This window comes from Ambystoma mexicanum, chromosome 3p (assembly GCF_040938575.1).
Source record: "Ambystoma mexicanum isolate Mex_15411 chromosome 3p, UKY_AmexF1_1, whole genome shotgun sequence".
In the NCBI taxonomy this organism is placed as follows: domain Eukaryota; kingdom Metazoa; phylum Chordata; class Amphibia; order Caudata; family Ambystomatidae; genus Ambystoma; species Ambystoma mexicanum.
Genome location: NC_090925.1, coordinates 681,277,446 through 681,299,066, shown reverse-complemented (window position 1 = coordinate 681,299,066; position 21,621 = coordinate 681,277,446). Strand labels below are relative to the sequence as shown.

Here is a 21,621-nt window from a genome sequence, read left to right as displayed (position 1 = left end):
CACTTTGTTGCAAGGCCGAATGACAGCATGCTATCCTGAATTACCTGTGGTTGCAACATTTAGGAGGTGGTTACCGGAGGAGCCACCAGATATGACCTAGCCAATAGGGTTACTAACCCTGTATATGTTGCATATGTAGTTTACCTCACTAACCAATCCCATGTTCCTTTAGGCTTTTTGCAATGTATCTTGTATTTTGTGACAACGCCACAGGGCCTTAAAAGACTGTGACAAGCCTGAGAACGATGAGAAAGTATTGGAGAATTGCTTGATTGTCCATAACTGGATCCTTGTATCGAAAGCTTTCCATAAACAGTTACCTTTGTCACAGTGTTGGGCGCTTCCGTTTTTTGGTGTGGGGGGAATTCCTCGGCCCATTTCCTCTTGCTTGTAATTAGGGAGATTTACAAATCCCTCACCTGATTTCAAGAGTAAGCAATTCTTCTTAAGGCTTGCTATTTCCCTACTTTGAGAACCCACCAGGGCCAAAAGCTCAATTTTGGGATATCCCATCATTGCAAAATTCAGGAAGATATTCTAAATGAATTACTTAAAAACTAAAGCAAGGGGTATGCTAATTCAAATGCGGCGAATCGACTGCAAATGCTCCATGCAGAGAATTCTACAAAAGCAAAGCTCTTCCAATCATTTGTTATGGGCTAGAATTCTGGCCTAAAGAACTTGAGGCGGAATACAGAGCAATTGAAAGTATGATATTGGGTACTTTATTCCTAAATGTGTGCCGCTAGAGGTTATCAGATATGAAATCATCCAGTCTAGTTGAATGGAAAAAAAATAGGTTTGCTGAGTAAATGTGAGACCTCATGGGATGGGTCATTATATCAACTTCATGGAGTAAATGATACCTCAGCGTTTATGAAGAACTTGTGGGAGGAGCGTGGTATCATCTTGGGAAAACTGGGACACTCCAGGGAAGTATTGAAAACTAACATGAATAAGGTAAAAAACAAACAAACATGGGCATGGATTGGGAAAGGAATCGGCTGGAGAGCTCAGAGTCGAGGATCTATGCTTAAGTGCTATCACCTCTAAAAATTCCAGGTGAGATGGAATCCTATCTCCCCAAATTTCCAAGTAAAAAGATAAAAGTGGGCTTTAAGAGATTTAGACTGACTGTGTTGTCTACAAACGAGATTAATTTCATATGAAACCAAGAAGATAGAGAAAATTGAATATGTAGACACTGTAAAAACACAAGCGAAACTGAATCATTATTCCACTTATTAGTAGGATGTCCGATGCTTCTGCCTAAAATGCTATAGTATTTTGGAGATTTTGTAAACGCAGAATGGGTCCTGATAGATCCTTTATCGTTAAGGCTGTTGCACAGGGAATCAATGTCACTGAAGTTAAGAGTGGGAGCATACTTAAAAAATTGTGTAAATTAGAGTAATGGATATGAAATCTAATGGTAGATGATTGTCTATATTTTGTATCTTATAAGCAATGACAATGTTAATGTCTACAGAAATGGAGTTCTTTTTATTTGTTCTTTTCTGTTATGGTTAAGGTTGTTGAATGAGGAATCATTGTCAGCCGAGCTAAGAGTACTAGCGCATAGAAAAATGTTTTGTAAAATAGAGTAAAGATCAAAGAAGGAGAAAATCTAATGTTAGGCGAGTGCTCACACAGAGTATCTTATGACCAACGATAATGTTAATCTTTAAAGGAATGTAGATTTTTTTATATATTTTGTCTTTTATAAAAAAAAATGCTTTTAAACACATGTAACTATTTTGAAAGATAATGTTTAACTATGTTTGTTCTGTAAATGTTTTTTTAAACCATATGCAAATAAAGGATACAAAATGAAAGCTCCATGTGTAGGCCAAGTTGGGGTGCTCTTCTTTACGGCATCCACTGAATACTGGAGGTGCATGTGAGGAACATGACATACTGTCCATGGTCATCAATAGACAGGGTGCAGTACAGTCCCTCTTTTATTTCTATTAAGATCTCATCTGGAATTTTGGAATTAGGTGTGGGAGCCTTGTACTGTCTCTATCTCCATGCTTCTCCACCCACCACGTCATCATGGATCCTCACTAACTCAGCTTTTAATAGCTTAAGCAGGTGCCATTTCCTGAGAGATCTCTACGTTTCTGCTCATGCATTCGGCTAGAGGCTCCTTCCTAACCAAGAGGTCAGCGTTTTCTCTTGTCCTCGAATTTAAGCAGTTAAAGGGATCGAGGTAGAGATACTTATGAATGCAGAGGGTTTTCTTAGCTCCTTTTTTGGAGACATCTTCAGCATTAGCAACTTAGACTGAGGGGAGGATCTACTGAACTACACTTATACTGAGCTATATGTGTTCTATGGGCCTAGTATTTATATATACGCTTTCTACACCTAACACCTCACACATATCCGTTAGCCAAATATCACCTTCAGCAATCAGCTGGCCACTGGGAACTGTGTCCACAGACTGCGAAGCTCCACCATGTTCATCCCAGACTTGTACGTATGCCCTTCCCCCACACTCTCAATCTCAGCAGCACGAACACAATGATACAACTATGGCAAGGACAGCAATAGCAGCCATAGCAGTGGCCAGCGGTGCCGAACAATGCCATTTACTAAAAGGATCCTGCACCTCACTTTGTCTCCTTTTCTAGTGAGAAAAATGCTCACAAAAGCCCCTAGAGGGTGTGCAACTCCACAGTTCAAACCAAAAAACAATTCTGGACCGTTATAAATTGAGAAAATATATATATTTATTTTATTTGTACCATATTTCAATTTATTTTTTAAAAAAACATATACAACCTGAATGGGGTTGCAATGTACACCTTTTTTTAAAAATTTAATAGAAAAATATTATCTAACATACATTACCTACGTGAAACACCACATCAAGTATGACACAAATTAGAAAAAGGAAAAAAGGAGGAGAAAAAAACGAGTGATAAATCCAGCAATAAGCTGGTAACACTGGGTCCACCTCAAACGTCCTCCACCTGAATGTTAACACTAACACAGTTCATCAACACATACACAATGGGTAAAAAAGTACATTTACATAAAATCACATTAAGAACCTACAAACAATTCTGAAAAAAGCATACAACGCTACTAGTAAAGCTATATACGTGTAACATTTAGCTGCCTAGTACTTCATCCTTAGGTGAGTTTGGATTGTTCAATACATTTTTAATAAATACAAGCTGTTAAAGCTCTATTACAGCCGTGTCTTAATCACACGGTATCTTCATCCCAACATGTTTCTTTCCCTAAATCTGTGGATCTTGTGCAGGGAAATTCTTCAGGGGTATTGCTTCAGAAAGATGAACAGTGTAACATTAAACACAGTTGTATAATGTTGGTTCCTTATAGAGAAACTTGGTTTGGCCAGGAGTTGCAGCCCTCGAGGGTTTCCTTCTTGTTATACTTAGTTATAACCACACTACAAACTTATACAGTAGTCTGAGGTGTAAGGAGCGCTGCTTTAAAGTAGGGCGCTGATTCCCTGACACGGCGTGAGGAGGAGGTCCCTTCTTGATCAGGTTTTCCTGTTAGTCTCTATAGCCGTTTCCCATGGAATGCCAGCTGCTAATTAGATTCTGGTGCGTGGGTTCTAGTATCAAGCTTTTTTTAGTGAAACTCGCAGTTAGTTTTCCATGCTGCTGGTTCTTGGCATGCGTGAATGTTCCGCATTAGCCGTCGGATCTGCTCATTAAGCCGAACAATGCCAACCAGTTCTTGGGCAACTAAAACCCTCCCGCCCCACTAACAACATGTACTGGTGGCCAACGCTGCACCGGTGGCAACTTTGATTACAATGCCAGGAGTACTGTGCTATCTGCAGTGACAGGGATAGTGGTCAACTAGTGGAAAGAAGTAGATAACAGCGAGACACTCCATATCCACTGCAGCCCGGTAGTTATTTCAGTGCAGGCGTGCTCCCCACGTTCTCTGCTTTTCCCCGCTGCTGCCCCAGGCCTCTTTCGGTAACAGTTGCAACAATGCGAAGCACACAGGAAATCCAGCCAGCAGACATGAAAATTGTGTTTTTCCAGTTTCCGGTGAAAGTCAACATTTGATTTTGCAGCCTTATATGAAGCAGCAGTAGGGCGGGGGTCTGCGTCCATAAGTCAGCATTCAATCAGAGAGCAATACATTCACAAAATAAACACCAGGCAACAATCAAAGGGCAGGGTCCAAGAGTCAGAATTCAAGAAGTGCCCAGGAGCCAGAAATCAAGGAGCAGAGTCCAAGAGGCAGTAATCAAGGAGCAGAGTACACGAAGAAAGAGTCTAGGAGTAACAAGTTTGGAGAGGCTAGGGAGCAAAGTGATAGAGCACAGTGGTAGACAGGAGGCCGTCTAGTTGGTGCAGCAAGATAAGAGAGCAGGCTTAACAAGCCAGACCATTAACTTAGTGTTACTGAGATCAACTGCTTTCTGCCACTCTAAGGTAAGGGGCTTCAAAGCACAGTCTTTAGGTTTCACTGATCGAATCCCCCTGCCTCTCCCCTCCGAACCACCTTTCTTTAACTGGACCTTGTCAGTAGCGATAGGCATTTTACTTTGCCTTCCAACCCTATCGTGATTGTGCCAGTTCTCTCTCCTAAGCTGCTTCTAGACGGTCATACACGTGGCAATGTGACATCTTCAACTTTCTCAATGCAGTCCCACAGGATTGAGAACTCGCCCCCTCTTGCCCTCTCCTCCCCGTTGCTGAAAAGGTACAATCTCTTAACTAATTTCCTCATTATGACTCCTTCACTCAAAGCCCATCAATGCCCTACTCCAGAGGGGGCAAGAGGCCTCCTGCCATCTGCGCCTTGACTTGAGGGCAGAATAGGGAGACAGCGCTCCTCCCTTTGACCGAATGAGCCTTACCGTAGCCCTGATCTTCAGCTGGTAGAAGATACTCTTGCTGTTGTAATTCAAGGTGCCGTTCAGGATGACGCTTCCATTTGTCTCAATGTAGAAGAGGTAACGATCCTCTGCACTGCTGGGCGTGACCTGGAAAGAGCAATGAATGACGAGAGCAGCCATGTCAAAATCAGAAAATAAAATGGAAAGCAGCCAACCTGGACAGTGCGCCCAACAGAGGGTGGGTTAGAGCATGCTTTGCGGGAACCCACATTGCCAAGACACCCTGTGGCCTCCTCTAGACTGATTTCCCAATTTTAAACTGATAATGGCATCAACAGTATCACAAAATGTAAGGACCATGTGCAACTGACCCCTATGGCACAAACCTAGATTCTTCTGGTGACGAGTGGAGTGTGAAATCTCCAGATTGGCCTATGGAGTGATCTGCATCTTATATGCGCATGTGCAACGGCTTGCGGAATGGTGAGTGAGTGAATGGAATGTGGAGCTGGCAGGGACCTTGGGGTTACAGCAGTGGCAGCTGGGGACTGCATCCTGGGAGCCCTACCTGAGAAGATCTGCCTGCCTATCTCTCCTGCTTGCATCTGCTTACTTTGAACTGCAACTAATAAAGAGCCTTCCTTCTTGTACATGCTGGTATCCTGAGCCTTACTTGTGTCCTGGCTGCATTCTTACCTGCTCCCAAGACACTTTAGCCTACAAGATCCTACGTTTAGTGTCCAACCGGCCTGTGCTTCCGAAAGTTTGGATAGGCTGAGGCAGAGTATATCAGATTCTGGGAAAACCTGGCATCCGAGTGACTCTGCCCCAAACCTTCACAATTCCTGATCTGCAAAACCACTAGTACTATGTGTACCTACTGGCCTATGAAGCGCCCTCTTCTCACTAGTCTTAAACGATCACCCTGTGGATATCAGGCCAAAGTAACAGCTGTCATCTAGAAGATCAATTTCACAATTCAACAAGACTGTGGGAATCCACTCACCTCATCAATGCTGTACTTGACAGGCACAGGCCCATCATCAAGATCTGTAGCGAAGACATTAAACAGCACCGTTCCATTGGCCTGGTTCTGGAATAAGAAGGTACAATCAGACCAGCACGAAATGTGACGCCACATCTTTCATAGTAGATTACAACGCGGATGCAAGCACTCGTTACAGCCTTCATCGCCTGTGTCCAATCGTTAACATAAAATGCAGCATTTTTATGAAGAAGGCGGCTTTAGGCCTCATTACAAGGTAGGAGGTAGCCATGGTGCTATTAGCATGGTAGCACCATGGCTACCCCCTTACCGCATTCCGTGTCCGGGTTCCCGAAATAGGGACTTACCGGGTCATTCCAACCTTGGAGGACCCGGTAAATCCCCATTCCGGGAACCATTCCCCATTCCCATTCGAGCCCCCATAGGGCTCAATGGGAATGGGGATGGAGCTAGTAACGGTACCGCAATTTGCAGTACCTTTATTAGCTGGGAAGTCCCTTAACGGGTCCCGTCCTTAACACCTGGTAAAACCAGGCGTTAAGGAAGGGACTCGCTAAGGGACCTCGGAATAGGGTGGTAAGGGATTACCGGCACCGGTGCCCTTACCGGTGCCGGTACTCCCTTACCACCTACCGTGTAATGAGGCCCTTTGACTGGAAAAGAATCAGGTTGATACGCAAAGACTTGCAAAGCTCCCTGGAAACATCCATTTTAAGACATTTCCTGTGCCTGAGAGGTTGGTCATCCCTAGAGGATTGCCACACACCTCACACATGCAGTGGTGCCAGCAGAGAGATGGTGTATTGTCTGGGTACAGCCTTGGGCATATTCAGTCGGCAATCCATCGAAGTACTTGTATAAACCTGGAGCCAGACTCCACAGCCAATGGAGTCACTGTTAACAAATGCCGGGAGTAAACTAGCTCGGTTGGATTAGCAACTGCTGGAGAGAGAGAGTCGTGTGTACTCTCCAGATCGCAGGCTCTAAATCTGGTATAATTGCTCATTGGGTGTTTGATTTTTTTTTAAAGAACTTTAGTGGTTTGATTTTTGGTACAACCTGTTTACAGATCCTGTCAAAGCCAACGCAGATTTTCGCCTTTAAAAAATGAGTATGATTGAATTGGGTCATAATAACATACCATTTAAGAACCGAGAGACAATCAACGTGTGGCGTACTCTATATTTAAACAGTCAATATTGCAATGGTGACATCTGCCACTGCAAAGGGCCACAGTGTGCACCGTGACCTGCATACCTCTTGGTACATCTGCCCCAAAGGCAGTGCCAGCAAACCTACAAACCTCAGGTATTTTCTCAGAGTACGGGGTGTTGTGGAAGATCGGGACGTTGTCGTTAGAGTTCTCAACTAGAATAGTTATTGGCCTTGAAACCTACAAAGAAGAAAACAAAGATTTCATTGGAGAAACAGTAGCATCCCGAGAAATACTGCAGCGGAGGTTCAACTCCCACTGGCGGCAGCAAGCAAGCCTTCATTACCACCAAACATTTCAATGGTGCAGTGCAATTTTTTACTGCCATTTCCAATCAGGCAAATATTTACATGTACACATATGCATTGCACAGGTGCATGTTGCACAAGTTAAATATTTGGCCCAGGGCAAATACTGTGCAACGTTGCTCTACACCAGTGCAACGTGTATGTAACACTGGCACCGAGGGTGAACATTCGAAGAAATATGTGATTTAACTGAGGGATTAATTGAGTAAATGCACCAGCATATTTAACATGGTATTTGAGTATTAATTCAGGACAGAACAATCATGAATATGTTCATATGTGCATATTGTCTCGTTCCCCCCTTTCATCTTTCATGTTTACCCCCTTAGCACATGGAATCATCTTATGTGAGAAAACCCAATATAATGTAATGAAACGTGGCCATGCATAGCGCATTGTTGGCTGTTTTGGTGGCCTCCTGATGCAAGGTTCTGTAAGAGAAGGAGGAAAGGAAGGGGAAGCTAGTGGGAAGAAACGAACCATGAGATGTTAATGAGTGAAGATCGGAAGAACCCGTTTCCTGTGTGGTGGGATGTTTCTACGTGAGGAGTGATCAGTGAACTTGGGCTATATGCATCAAGAAGGAAGCCCTAGGTGTAGATATGCTGCTTGGTTCCCTACTAAAGATGGCTGCCCTGAGAGCAAGGATGGATAAGGGGTCGATGGACAGACTCTACGCTGTACGTTGATGGGTGGGGTGTAGAATTCAGCTGGTGTTCTTGAGAAAGTGGGGGAGTACTAGCAGGCGCTCTGCTGCCATGTGGGGTGGGTAGATGGTGTGCATAAGGTAAAGCCAAAGGGGAGAAATAAGAAATATAAAGGTGGAAAGACGAATGGTGATAAATGCAAGCAACCAACAGAACAATGTAGCTCAAATCTTAATATAGCAATGAAACAATCTCACCCAATACCATCAGTGTGAACACTGACCCCAAGCGCTTCAAGAAGTCCTGTGGGCAGCACACACATTAACCAAAGAATCTATAACATAATCCATAATAGACCCCCACAATATCCCTTGAACATTTTCACCATGAAAATCATCTATTTATCATGAATTCCATGTGCTTAACCAGATGAGTTTCAACTTCTAAGCTATTAGGAGAATGTTTGGTGATTAAACTTCTCTCCCCATCACCTACCAAAATACCAATGATGTGTGTAAGTCCAGCAACTCTGTTCTCTTGACTTCCTGAAGATTCAGGTCCCAAGTCTTATGTTTTGAAATTTTACACAATGTTACACGGCAGGTGGGGTTCAGAGAAGAATGAAATTGATGTATTCCTTAGCTGGCATTGTTCTTGTTGACACTTCCTTTAGAGGGATCATTAGCACGTAATACACCTGGTTTGTTTCGCCTTTTTCTTCCCTGCAATTAGATTGGATTTCTCTCTTCTGGCCTTGTGGAACGATGTGTAGAAAGCCAGCCTAGTTTTAGTGAACAGAGGATAACCTCTGGGATTTTAGCCAAACAAATCAGGGTATCATGGAGAGTGGCCAGGGCTAAGCCTCGGGAGTGAGTGAGTGTGACAAGGGGTCCACAATGAGTTCACACAATAAGTAGCCAGGGATTACACTTAGACAATCAATTATAAAAGTTTTATATTTATGGGCAAAAGCACCTTATGAAAATGACTAAGAATGGGTAATATATCAAACAATACTAAATAGTAAACTACATATATTCAGTCACAGTGAGTTAGTGTAAAACAATCAGTTCACCACCCCAATGCCTGAAAAGAAACGGAAGTAAATATGCATTACACCAAGAGTCCACAGGAGTATCAGCCCTAACTTGTAAATTCCATCCTTAAATTGGATAGGACCGTGTGCCCAAAAGTTCACAAAGTTTCTGATAGCTTTAGGAAGTGGGAAAAAAGTTAGGGGAGGACCCCGTGGATGTGAGGGAGGTTTCAAAAGACAGAAGAGGACATATTTTAGTGAGTAAGACTGACCCGAGCTTTGAGAAGACTTTCAGCAACTAGTTTTGCCAAAGTCAAACAATGGTAATAGTTTTTAAAAGTTAATAGGTGGATATAGGGGGCAGGTAAGTATCACTACAACGTACCATCCGTACTCTAGTTTTTCTTAAGACTTGGCAGGTCATTGGAGGGTCACCTGAGGTCAGTTTTCCCGCAGTTGGTTCCGGCCGAAGAAGCCCAAGTGCTGCAGGTGAAAGAAGAGTTCTGGTCCAGTACAGGAGCTTGGTGCAACCTCTTCTCGATGATCAATGCAGCAGGCACCAGTGCAAGACCCTTCAGGACAGTTGAGCAGATGCGAGAACACCGGTTTTAGGAATGGTCACTCGGGCTGAACCTCTGAACGACGCTGCTTCTATCACGGTAGCCCAATTTGGAGCTGATCTGTCCACTGGATGGCCCAGGAAAACTTCTGTGGGGTCCAACTTGCTGGGCTACATGAGGAAGACTACAATGGTTGTTCCTGCCACTGGTCTTCTAAGATCACCAGCCTGACAGGGCTCCCCCCAGACTGCACCAAAAGTTGGTTGCCAGGTCTTCTCAGGATCGGTCCATAGGTCTTCCAAAGTCTTCACGACTCTGTATCATACGTGGCTCGTCGCAGGACCTCTGGGGAATGGCTGTAGGACTCCTCTTTTTATTCAGAAACTCAGGTGAGCGGGAAACTCAGCCCACCCAATGGAAGATCTGCCCCTCAGACACACACACACACACACACACACCAGCAGTGGTCCAATCAGACCCACTGATGGTGAAACTCATGCATACTCCTTAGACATGCAGAAACCAGTTTCTGGATTGGGACCAGACAGTCCCAAACCACTTCCTAGGAGCATACACACATGGGCCTGCACTAGCCCACGAAAAGCATGGCTTTCCTGGACATTTCATGGCCATAAAATGAATTTCCTGACCTGGCAAGGCAGGAAGAAGGTAACTGGACAAAACCTTGTGGTACGGCCATGTTGGGACACATGGTAAGGTTAACAAAAAGTACAGTACACAAATCATGAAAAAGTAACTGCTGCCACCAATTTGTCCTTAGGCACATCTAAAAGTAACCAAACATTCCTTTGAACGTAGTCCAGGGTCATACAAAAGAAGCCCTATTGCACTGCATTATGCAATGTTAAAAAGTTACCCAAAAAGGCAGCAAAGTTAAAAGACTAAGGGAAACATAGTTTCCCAGTACTGACAGCCTTGAGGACTGGTCGTTTTCACCAAAACATATGAGCAAAAGGCCAGAGGAGTGAAGCTGAAGGCTTCAAATCACTGCAAAAAGTCAGGACAAAGTACAAAGACGAAGTAAAAGGTTTGGTGGTCCATAGAACTTGGTGGAAAGGTTGCTCTAATCAATTGACAGGGGGCTACAATCAACACCATTTCCCACAAAAATGTGTGACCTTCTCTAATAGCGCCAACAGCAGTGACTCTGACTCTGCGAACACGGGGCCTTCTACATCGGAACAAAACCATCCACAATTTTTTCAAGGGATAGGGAGACGAGGGAAAACCCGCCAACAAATGCCACATGGAATGAGGACAAGGCAATGGATACCCCCTCCACAACAGATGTGGTAATACCCATCTTTAATTTAAGTAACCATATCTTGACTCAGACCGAAATTAATACTTTATCGAAAGGACTCAGCTTTATACCATACACTAATGCAGACAAATTTACCACCAAGGTGGAATTACGTAAATTGTTCAGGGTTATTCATCTAAAATATTTTTTGGGCGACAAAGCTGAAAGAGAACCACGTGAGTCAACTGGACTGAAGCCACCCTCGACCTTTACACAGCTTGCCTCAATGATATGCCCTGAAATATTGGCTTTCGAAAACAAAATCTTAACAGATGTCAACAAGATGTTTACAAACAAGACACTCTTCATGGATACCCTGACTAAAGATGAAAGGCAAGCCCTCAAGACCTTCGAAGGCAATAACGATTTTATAATCAAACCTGCTGACAAGGGAGGGGGCATCGTCCTTTGGGGTAGACAACTCTACGACGATGAGATTAACAAACAACTACAAGACACTAAATTCTATAAGAAGATCGGCATTAATCCAACCCAATGACTCCTATCTGAGATAGAGAGCCTTATGATACATGCACACACCGAAGGATGGATCGACGACGACGAAAAATCTTTTTTGATTAGAAGGCACCCAATTCTACCAGCAATATATCTATTGCTAAAATCCATAAAAACAAATCCGTACCATCCGGTAGACCTATTGTGGCAGGCATAGTTTCCATTTTGGAACCCTTATCAATCTACGTCGACACTTTCCTTCGTCCATTTGTCAGAAGAATTAGGTCATTCATCCAGGATACAACCTCATTTATTAAGATCTTGAGCACAATCTCGATCGATAAAGAAGATCTTCTCGTAAACCTTGATGTCGAATCACTTTATACAAGTATTCCTCAAATGGAATGTATCAATGTACTAAAAACCTATGTAGACAAAAGAAGTAACACTGAGCCACCCACTGCATTTCTTCTTGAATGCACCAGACTGGCGCTCATGGAACATTTACTAATTTATAAAGAGACTTTTTACCAGCAATGCCATGGCACCAGTATGGGGCCAACTTTTGCCCCTTATGTAGCTAATTTGTATATGGACACTTTTGAAGATCTTTCCGTCTACCATCCAAACAATGAGTTCAAAAATAACTTAATTTGCTAGCACATGTACATAGACGATGTCTTTATGAGATGGCAAGGCACAATAGACTGACTGAATGAATTTTTCTTATGGCTCAACTTGCAAAATCCCTGTATCAAGTTTACCAAAGATCAAGATATATTCAGTATGCCTTTTCTGGATCTTGAAATATACAAAATCAATTAGACTTGTTTGGGAACTACACTATACAGGAAACCTACTTCAAAAAACACTCTTCTTAGCTTCTCGAGCTACCATCCATCCAGTCAGATTTTGCGCATTCGATGTTAATGTACCACACTGTCTGATTTTGACAGCACTAGTAGAGATCTGACCATCCGTCTAAAAGAACGAGGGTACTCAGCCTACATCATCAGAGGAGCATGAAAAAGAGCAAGAAATGTCAACCGACAATCATGTCTCGCTCCAACACCTAGAGAATCACAGGATAAGATAACTTGTGTAACCACTTTTACACCTATCATCAATACACTAAGAAGGACAGTATTGCACCATTGGGATATTCTCAACACCGACACCTTCAAGTTGAATAAACCAAGGTTTGCATTCAAACGTAGCAAAAATCTCAAAGACCGCTAACGACCTAAAAGAAGTAGACCTAAAAGATACAACCTGGAAATTGAATACATTCACGAACTGCAAAACGAAATGGTCAGTTTATGGCATAAAGTGCCCGTGTGGTTTAATATACATTGGGAAATGCAAAATAGAGATCCAACAAGGGATCTATGAACACAAATAATGTATACAAAATGAGGTGTAAGACAAACCGATGGTTGCACATTTTAAAGCAAAGAAACATTCTCATACAGATCTTTTTTGGTTCATAATTCAAACGGTAAAAAATCCTTTGAGGGGGCAATCGTAACATGATGTTGCGTCACCTGGAGCAAAAATGGATATATCATTTAGATACTGTAAGAAAGGGCCTCAATGTCTCAATAGAGTGGAATCGGTTTTTTAATTAACTGAATGTGAGATACAAGACCTAAAATCGCAATTTCTCTCTTACCTTAATTTACGATAATCTGTTGAAGAAATACGGAATAACCATTTGGGGTAAAATGAGCTCCCTATGATACATTTTGATTCATGATTCATTGTTACGTGATGATCGATCATAAATCAGGAATCCTGACATTAAATCCCTGATTGGGCATCCTATGGTGGAAATTTTGGTATTTCTATATATATATACATGTTCACCTGTGTGTGCTAATTAAAATTAATTGTTGGCACATGTGCTACGTTGCAACCTATGGTATACCAGCAATTGTGTTTGTTGTAAAACTACAATTAGTTTTCTAAAGAACATTCTTTTGCAAGATCTGTCACACCTTTGATTGTTCTTAGTATGTTCCTAGATTTTTTATTCACATAATTGGGGTGAAATATTTTTTGACAAACATGTAGAATTATGGTTGTTTTCCTTTTTCGAGCTGCAATTGATTGTCTGCTCTTCCATAATATGCGTCTCAATACTGATGTTCTGTTATGTATCTACAAAACCAGAAACATGCTTGTTTTTCGCTGTATGGCCATTGTTAATTTGTCCAAAACTCTATAGGAATGGGGCTGATTTGATGTACATTCATCTATAATTACCCTCAGTACACGATTAGAGTATGAATTCTATACTCTCTGTATGTCACATCCAGTACAACATGACAATGACTTCAGGGCATCCCCATTTCTTCCATTTTAGAGATATGACATGAACCACTCGTTTAGGCGATTCTCGTCTTTATTGCAACGCCGTTGCATTTATATCTAACACGTTTTTCAGTTGCTATACGGCTGCAACATTTGGCGTCACTTTGGTGACTTTTAAAATACCATCAGTACCCTTTCGTCCATTTTTCCGAAAGCCTCTATCAGATACAGCTCTTTTGTTGAACACAAGAGACAACAAAGTTGTTCAACACTTCAATAGTCCAGTCCTTCGCATGTCTGCACATGTGCGAGGACCGTGACACAGCTCGACTATTCACACAGTGCTACGAGTGTACAAGGTAAGCGTGTGTGTGATTCTCTGCCTCTTATGATCAAATCTGTTAGCTAATGTCCATTTCTAACAAGCATCCAGCTCACAGGCACGTTTTTATTTCAATAACAGTGGCCTCCGCGCCAGCACTTTTCTACCGTATATGATCACTGAAAACATACGCGCTGCTGTGTTTACTCGCAATCAGCAAATACAATACTGCTCAGTCAATTGCAGAGCACGGGTGATATATATATTGTTTGTACTCAAAATTGTGCTTGGTTACGGTCAGATGGCATGATAAATACACTTCCACGTTTACCCTCTATGTAGCCACAACCTCTTCTCAACTCAGCACGCCAATAATTAATCTCAGGGTTTTTTTGAGCAAATTAGTGGGCCAACCTACTATCTCATTTACGGTGACCTTCACCAGACGTCACCACACACTTGAATGTTTTTAATGCATTAAAACTGCTTGAACATATGAGTAATCTTATGCTCTATTTGTAGAACCCCACATAGAAGTGTCTGCCGTCTATTTTCTAGCCTGGAACCTGATGACCAAGTCAGATCGATCAAGTTACTGGCCTTTGAACTACTTCCTCTCCAGGTATTTTGCAAGTCTTTTTTTGTCAATTAAGAATTTAAATTTATCTATCAAATGGTTTTGAGCATTTGTCATTTTTATGCTCTGGTTGTAGGACTTCAATTAGAATCAAGCTTTGGCCATACCTTTGTACCTGGTGCATGAAGACCACGTCAGACTACGTGATCACAATTCCATATTCAGGTATTTAACAGCCTACCCTGCTAGTAGCTAATAAGTATTTATAAACTACAGCCCTAGTACAATTATTCATCTCTACCAATCTCTTGTAGCCTTTGTGCACTACTGTACATGTGACAGTCAAAAACCACTTTTTCTTCCAAAGACACCACAAACTTCCGATAGGTAAGGTGTTGGCCTACTCTTCCTTGTTTTACAACCCCTTTTAGTAGGGGCACAATCACACTTTTTAATTCGACCATATGTTAACAGGATAAGGAGGATACCATGTCTCTCTTAAGGGTACCCCACTCCCAGGTCCCAAAGACCCTCCACCCTGCTGATCCTCCCTCGCTTCACCACCCCCCGGCCCAGATCGAATAGCAATGGCCTTTCCCCGGCCACCTGAAAAGAGGATCCAGGGGATCTAGGAGTGAGAATACCCTGAGGTTTCTCACAATAAGCGATTCACTCATTCATGTCTACAGAATGGCCTTATTATTAATAGGCTCATTCTAGTTCTTTGTGAGTTTTATATATATATATATATATATATATATTATTGGTCAAAATACTTGTTGATATTCTCCTCTTGTAATATACAGCCCATATTACCATTATGAGGAGGCTCTGCAAATTGTTTTGGTCCTTATTTTGGAACGCATCCATCAAAATGGGCCACCATCTTGGTGGCAGGGAAAAACAGGTTTTCTGTTCACAGGGCCATTTTCCCTGTTATCATCACCCTCTAATTTGATGGTAATGACCTGTTTTCAGAAAGATGTAGCATCTTTATTTTCTATGTTTGCAACTATATAGTGGCCGCATGTCTCTGCGCATGGTTACAATGTAGATTTTTCATTATAATGTTAAGGAAAGTCATGATTCTATTAAAGACACAAAGTATTATTCTCTCACTTTCTTTACCTATACTCAAGTGGCACACATGGAACCAAAAGCCAAATCCTTAAAACTACATTTTCCAAAACAGAAGTGAAAAATGGATGGGATAATACTTTTCCTATGTGTCTTTATTATAATCATGATTTTCCTGAATGTTAGTATTGCAAGTCTGTATTGTATGTCAAGTGGGCTCCAAAGGTTTTCATATCGATAAAAGTTTTCGTATCGATACCGCCTGCTGCTTGCCCCATCCAACCCATCTGGCTAGAGTATGGGTGGGAACAGCTCTAAAGCACCTCTTCAAAGCGATGAAAAGCTGCAACTCACCTTGGAGCCTGAACTGCTTTGTCACTGACTTGTAAGCTTCAAGGCATCTAACTAGGCAAAGTTTAGGCTGTCCTGGAAAAAAGGGGTAAGTCACTGCTTTGATACCTGTCTTAGTTCTCCTGTTAATATGGAAGGTCATGCCTTCCACTGAATAATTCTTGCTGTTGACCTACAGACCTACAGAGTTCCAATGTCGGAAACCCTTTTGCACAAGATCAGACAGAATATTAGAGATAACTTGGCTGTTACGGACTCTTGAACAGGCCGTTGTTGTCGGGCTACCTTTGCAACAAATGTAACATCCCACATTTGGGAGTCCTCCTTTTAGCAGTCTGCAAACCAGGGCGTGTTCCACAACTGTGGCCCCACCTATGTATTTGTGTCCTGCTGAGATGGCCAAGCTGAAACGGTTCATGGTCCTATAATCCTTCACCTGAGTGGAAAACGCAACAAGAAATTTCACAATGTGGGTCACATCTGATCTAGAGGGATATAAGTCCCTCGCAAGGCACTATCGAGTCCATCTTGCCCAAGCTGATCTGTAAGATTTAATCATTCTGATGCCCAGGATCCTTCAAGTAGTATAAAGCCTGTCCCGAAGGGCCTGGCTTGCTCAAAGCATCATGAAATTATTCAGGCTGCGAGCTTCAAGGTCCATTCCAACACGAGTGGGTGCGGAGTTCCCAGGGATCCAGCAATATCTGCTCCTATAAGGGAGGCAGTACTGGCGCCTCCACCAGCATCTCCAATAAAGCAGGGAACCCAAGCTGACTTTTCCATGACGGCACGACCAATAATAACTTCACCTCTTGACCTGGGCTTGACCTTGACCTGGGCGTCCTTGCGTTTATAGCGAAATCCACCCATGGACCTCGGATCTGCAGTAAGGTGTCTGTTGCCAAGGCTACCAGGTCTGGCCTCCAACTGTAGAATTTGTTGAGTTGTTTGTTCTGTCCCAAGACAAAAAGGTCTATCTGGTACAAACTCCTCATGCCTAAAAGTCTCTAGAAGATTGTCTTCTCAAGCTGCCAATTGCTGGAATCCTTCAAATAACTGGAATTTCAGTCTGTGATCTAGTTGGACAGCCCCAGCAATTATTGCACTGTCACTGAGATCGCTTTCTGCAGGCAGAAATGCCAGAAATCCTTGATTAATTTTGCCATCATCCTGGACTTTGTACCCCCCAGGCGATTAATGTACTACTGATATGTTGTCCATTTTCAAAAATACACAGCACTTCCCTCTGTTCCAGTTTGGGTACCAAGAAGACAATTGATGTGGAGTCCCACTTCTACTCTGTACCATCGCTGCCCGGTCCACAATCCTGCATCGGCCATCCAAGCCATGCTGCCAAGTGTTGACTGTCACTAGATCTGAGAAAGCACCAAAGATCGCTTTCTCATTCCAAACCTCCATGTTCTGGAGTCAATAGGACAACTCAATCCCAGTCTCCTCCAATAGAGAAGCCAGATGGTCTTGAGAAAGGCCTTACTTGAGGTGCTAAATTATTAGATGCTGCAGAGCTTGGTAATGCAGTGAGCCGGGGAAGATCACCTAGGTAGAGGAGGCCAACCATCCCACATTCCTGGCTTTTAGAGAAATCCAAGCTTTTGAGAGAGTCAATCTGATTTCTCTCTTGCTAGCATTTACTTTGGACTATGGGAGACTGAGCGTATCCTGCTGCAAGCTCACTAGAAAGCCTATGAATGTTACCCTCTGGGAAGTAACCACTCTGATTTTTTCCATTACAACAGAAACCATAGCTCCTGCAGTAAGGTTGCTGCACACCTAAGAGTTCCTTATCTTGGGACATGAAGAACATGTCATGCATGCAGGTAAGAGATAATCCAAACTCACTGTTCACGAAGCTTGCTCACCAATGGTTCGAGAAGCTCGGTGAAATACCAAAGAGCAGATGAAAGACCAAAGTGGAGGCAAGTGATCACCCATACCTGTCCCTTCTGTTTGAAGTGAAGGTGGTGATGGTGAGGTTGGATTATGGAGATGAGAGATGTGCGTCATGCAGCGCCAAACGCACCAACCAGTTGCCCACCAGGAGAATGTCCCGGGGTGGGTGGACTCCTTCCACCGTGAAATGCCACTATATGCGGAGCGCATTGAGGGCCCTGAGATTGATAAATGGCCTTACTTTTAGCTTCCTTTTCACCAGGAATAGATTGCATATGAAGCTTCCCACCTGAGACTGCTGGCACTATGGTCTCCTTTTGTGCCAGTTTTTGAACCTCTCCCCTCAAAAGGTCCTGCTCTCACTACATTGAACCCTTGCACCATCTCCAGAACCCAGACATATGCAGTGATCATGCGCCAACTTGCCAAACATGCCAGTCTCCTCCCTACTGCAAGCACGACTATGCATGCTCTCATCTGAGTTGGCATCATGCTGCCCACTACTGCCCCTCCAGCTTCTGGCTCTACTTCTCTATTGGCAAGGGAAGTAAGGGTTGGGTGCCTGTCTTCCTCACTTTGAAACGTGGCCCTGCGGCTTTGGAACCTCTGGCCAAAGTTCCTTTTGAATGAGTGGCCTCAACCTCACCCAGCCTTGCCAAAAACCATTAGGAAAAACACCTTCCTCAGGAATGCCTTGGATTTGTCCAGAGTCAGATAGGGATTGATAAATTTGACCATGTCTTTGAGTCACAGAAAAGCATTATTTTTTCACCTGCTGCGGCTTCTGAAGTTGTATTGTATTGTATCCTTTCTACTGCTGTGGTGAAATTCGAGTTCACCAGGAGGCAGCTAACTGTCTGAGCCCAGTCTGCCAGGACAGTTGGATCTATAGGGTTAACGCATTCCTTCGACTCTTGAGACATCTGTAGGATCTTGGTGGGTGGCTCCACCATGTCCCTAGGTTTGTCCTGACAGGACTTCATGGACCCATCAATGCCTTTTTTTACATCCTGACTAAACCGCCTCATTCGGTTAGCATTCGGGGAGCCACCTCTGGCGTTTACACCACTTTGATCTCTATGCAAGGCCTCAGACACTCGTCCCTCAGCGAGTGGGGTGATCTTTTTTCTGATATGCTCAAGTACTTTTTTCTAGAGGCTCCCATTCCGAAGCTCAAGGGTGTACTAGGGCATCCGGTTCGATCATGTCGCCCACACCCTCCTCATTAGCACCTTCCAAAGTGACTCTGCCCTTCTTTGCTTCATGGCTACGGTCCTCATCTCTAAAATCTGAGTCTGTTGGGTTGTCAGCCTTCCTGGTGCTAGCAAAGGACGATGACTTTGCTGATAACCCGCCCTGTCTTATTTCCTTCAGGCTTGAGGGTTCACCTTTCTCATTCAGTTGACTAGCAATTCTAGAGCGATTGACTGTGCCTTGGAGTGCATGGGAGATTTGCAGTCAGGCCCTGGGGAATTAGAACTTCTCCCAGTTTTGGTGGCTTCCCTTAACATTCAGGGCTCCTCATGCGGGCAAGGACGTTTGCTTCTGATGCTTTTGATGCTTGAGAGAAGGTCATACAGTCCTGCATGAAGCTTAACTTCTGGTGGAGAGATCGGGGCCCGTGAGCACAGCTTTCTGGACCATGCCGACAACCGGACCATGCCATAAAACCACCTTGAAACTCTGTGCCATCTATAAATCGAGGTCCCTCACTGGGTCTTCGCTGCTGTAATCCTCTCTGCATTGTGATGTCACCTACTTAGCAGACGAGCCTGACATGTGTTCTCTCTGATGCTGTATGGTACTTTGTGCTGTGAGGGCTTGGGTCCCAGAGCACATAAGGACGCACAGCTGCAGGTGAACTTGGGCCTGACTGCCTGCCAGGTGCACAGAGGCTCTGCTAGGGCCAGAGCGTAATAAGAAAGGTGGAGTCTGGGACCTGCCACGTGTATGTGAAGGGCTGAAGTTTCCTGTGAGGGTGAGCACCACGAAGGCCCTTGGGCACACATCCCTGTTAAGCGTTTGAGTGCACGGCCCATGACTGGAATGGGGAGGTTTAAGAAGGACGGTCCGTGTTGCAGTCAAAAATGGCCATGGACTACCTTAAGCACGGGTCGAGCTGGGGTGACCTTAAAAGCAAGGGGAAGGAGGGACCCCGGGGGGAACGGGGAGGAAGAGGAGGGCTACTAGAGCCCGGGAAGGCAGGCTGGAAAGGGGGATAAAGGTAGGTACACATATCCGTGGCTCCATGCCTTCTGTTATCATTGTGGCTGGGAGAGACAGAGGACCGTAGGAGTCAGGACCTCTTGACCCTCCGATAGGGCATAACAACTGGCGACAAGGAGAAACGAATCCAGGAGAGGGAGAGAAAAAACGAAAAAAAAAGTCAATAACGAAAATTAAACTTGCGAGCAGCAATGTGCATCCTGAGAGACAAGCGGCAACCTGGCACCCAACCAATTATTCTGATCCGCACAAGGTGTGGAGGTGTACCACCGAGCCTTGGCTACTTGTAGAGGGCACTCTGCTCATAGTGCAGTAAGGCGAATCGACACCATCATCAGCAGCCGCTCCACGAGGGAGAACGGGGCAGTCAGCCCAAAGTCACTAAAAGGCAGTCCGCCCACAGTATAAGAAAGGCAATTCACCCAAATCCACGTGTAAGTACTAGGGCAGTCCGCCCAGAGTAAAATAATGGCAATCCACCCACACTGACAACCGTCCTGCACCGGAGGACAAGGGCAGTCTGCCCGCAACGAAGACACGAAAGGCAATCTGCCCAAATCCAGGTGTAAGCAATAGGACAGTCCGCCCAGAGTGCAGGAACAGCAATCCACCCACTCTGACAGTGGTCCCGCACCGGAGGACAAGGGCAGTCCGCCCGCAGCGAAGAAATGAAGAAGTAGCACTGGGCAGTCCACCCAGAATCAGGTAAAGGCAATCCACCCACAACAAGGAAGGAACGCAAGTGCAGTCCGCCCGAAACGTGGAAGAGCACGAGGGGCAGTCCGACCAACAAGGAAAGAGCGCAGGGGCAGTCCGCACAATATGTGTAAAGAGCGCTGGGGCAGTCCGCCCGTAACATGTAAAGAGCGCAAGGCAGTCCGCCCGAAGTGACAGACGGGTAGTCTGCCTCCCTGTGCATGGCAGTCCACCTACACAGACGTGACTAGTTACACGTAAGGCAAGCGACGACACCTCACCGGATCACATTCTGGCAGATGTGATCCCATACAGGACAGCAGACCCCATTGTGAGGAACGAGGGCTGAGAAAAAAAAAACTGAAAGAAAAAAGAAAAACCCTTCAGGATCACCAGTAGTGCTGAGGGTGGGGAGAGCACGACATACTAGGCACCACCTCAAGCAGAAAGGGGGGGGGGCAAAGAACACAAGGACAGAAAGGACACCTAAGACGACTTTCACGCCAAAGGACACCCCACCTCCAAAGTTGTGAGGGAAAAGTAGAGGCCACACACAAGCCAGCAACCTGAGCCGGACCAAGCCTCACCAGCGTAATGCCAACACAGAGTACCGGAAGGCACAGAACCTACCCAGGGAGTCAGCCATAGCAAATGAACAGGAGGCCCAAGGAATGGCCCAAACAACCACCAGGTCCTGAGCACTATTCCTAAGAACACCACAACCCTTCCAACTACAGTCACAACAGGACAGGGGCCTG

The 21,621-nt window shown here is 44.3% G+C and overlaps 1 protein-coding gene across 1 annotated transcript in view; it reads right to left on the bottom strand.

Moving 5' to 3' along the window:
- Nucleotides 1–21,621, bottom strand: part of CDHR2 (cadherin related family member 2) — a 552,802-nt gene that overhangs the window by 207,444 nt on the left and 323,737 nt on the right. The window contains exons 6-8 of the mRNA XM_069651470.1: nt 7,150–7,239; nt 5,847–5,933; nt 4,862–4,987 (exon numbers count right to left, since the gene is read on the bottom strand). Of these exons, the coding sequence (XP_069507571.1) occupies nt 4,862–4,987; nt 5,847–5,933; nt 7,150–7,239 (303 nt within the window). The remainder of the gene's footprint in view (nt 1–4,861; nt 4,988–5,846; nt 5,934–7,149; nt 7,240–21,621) is intronic.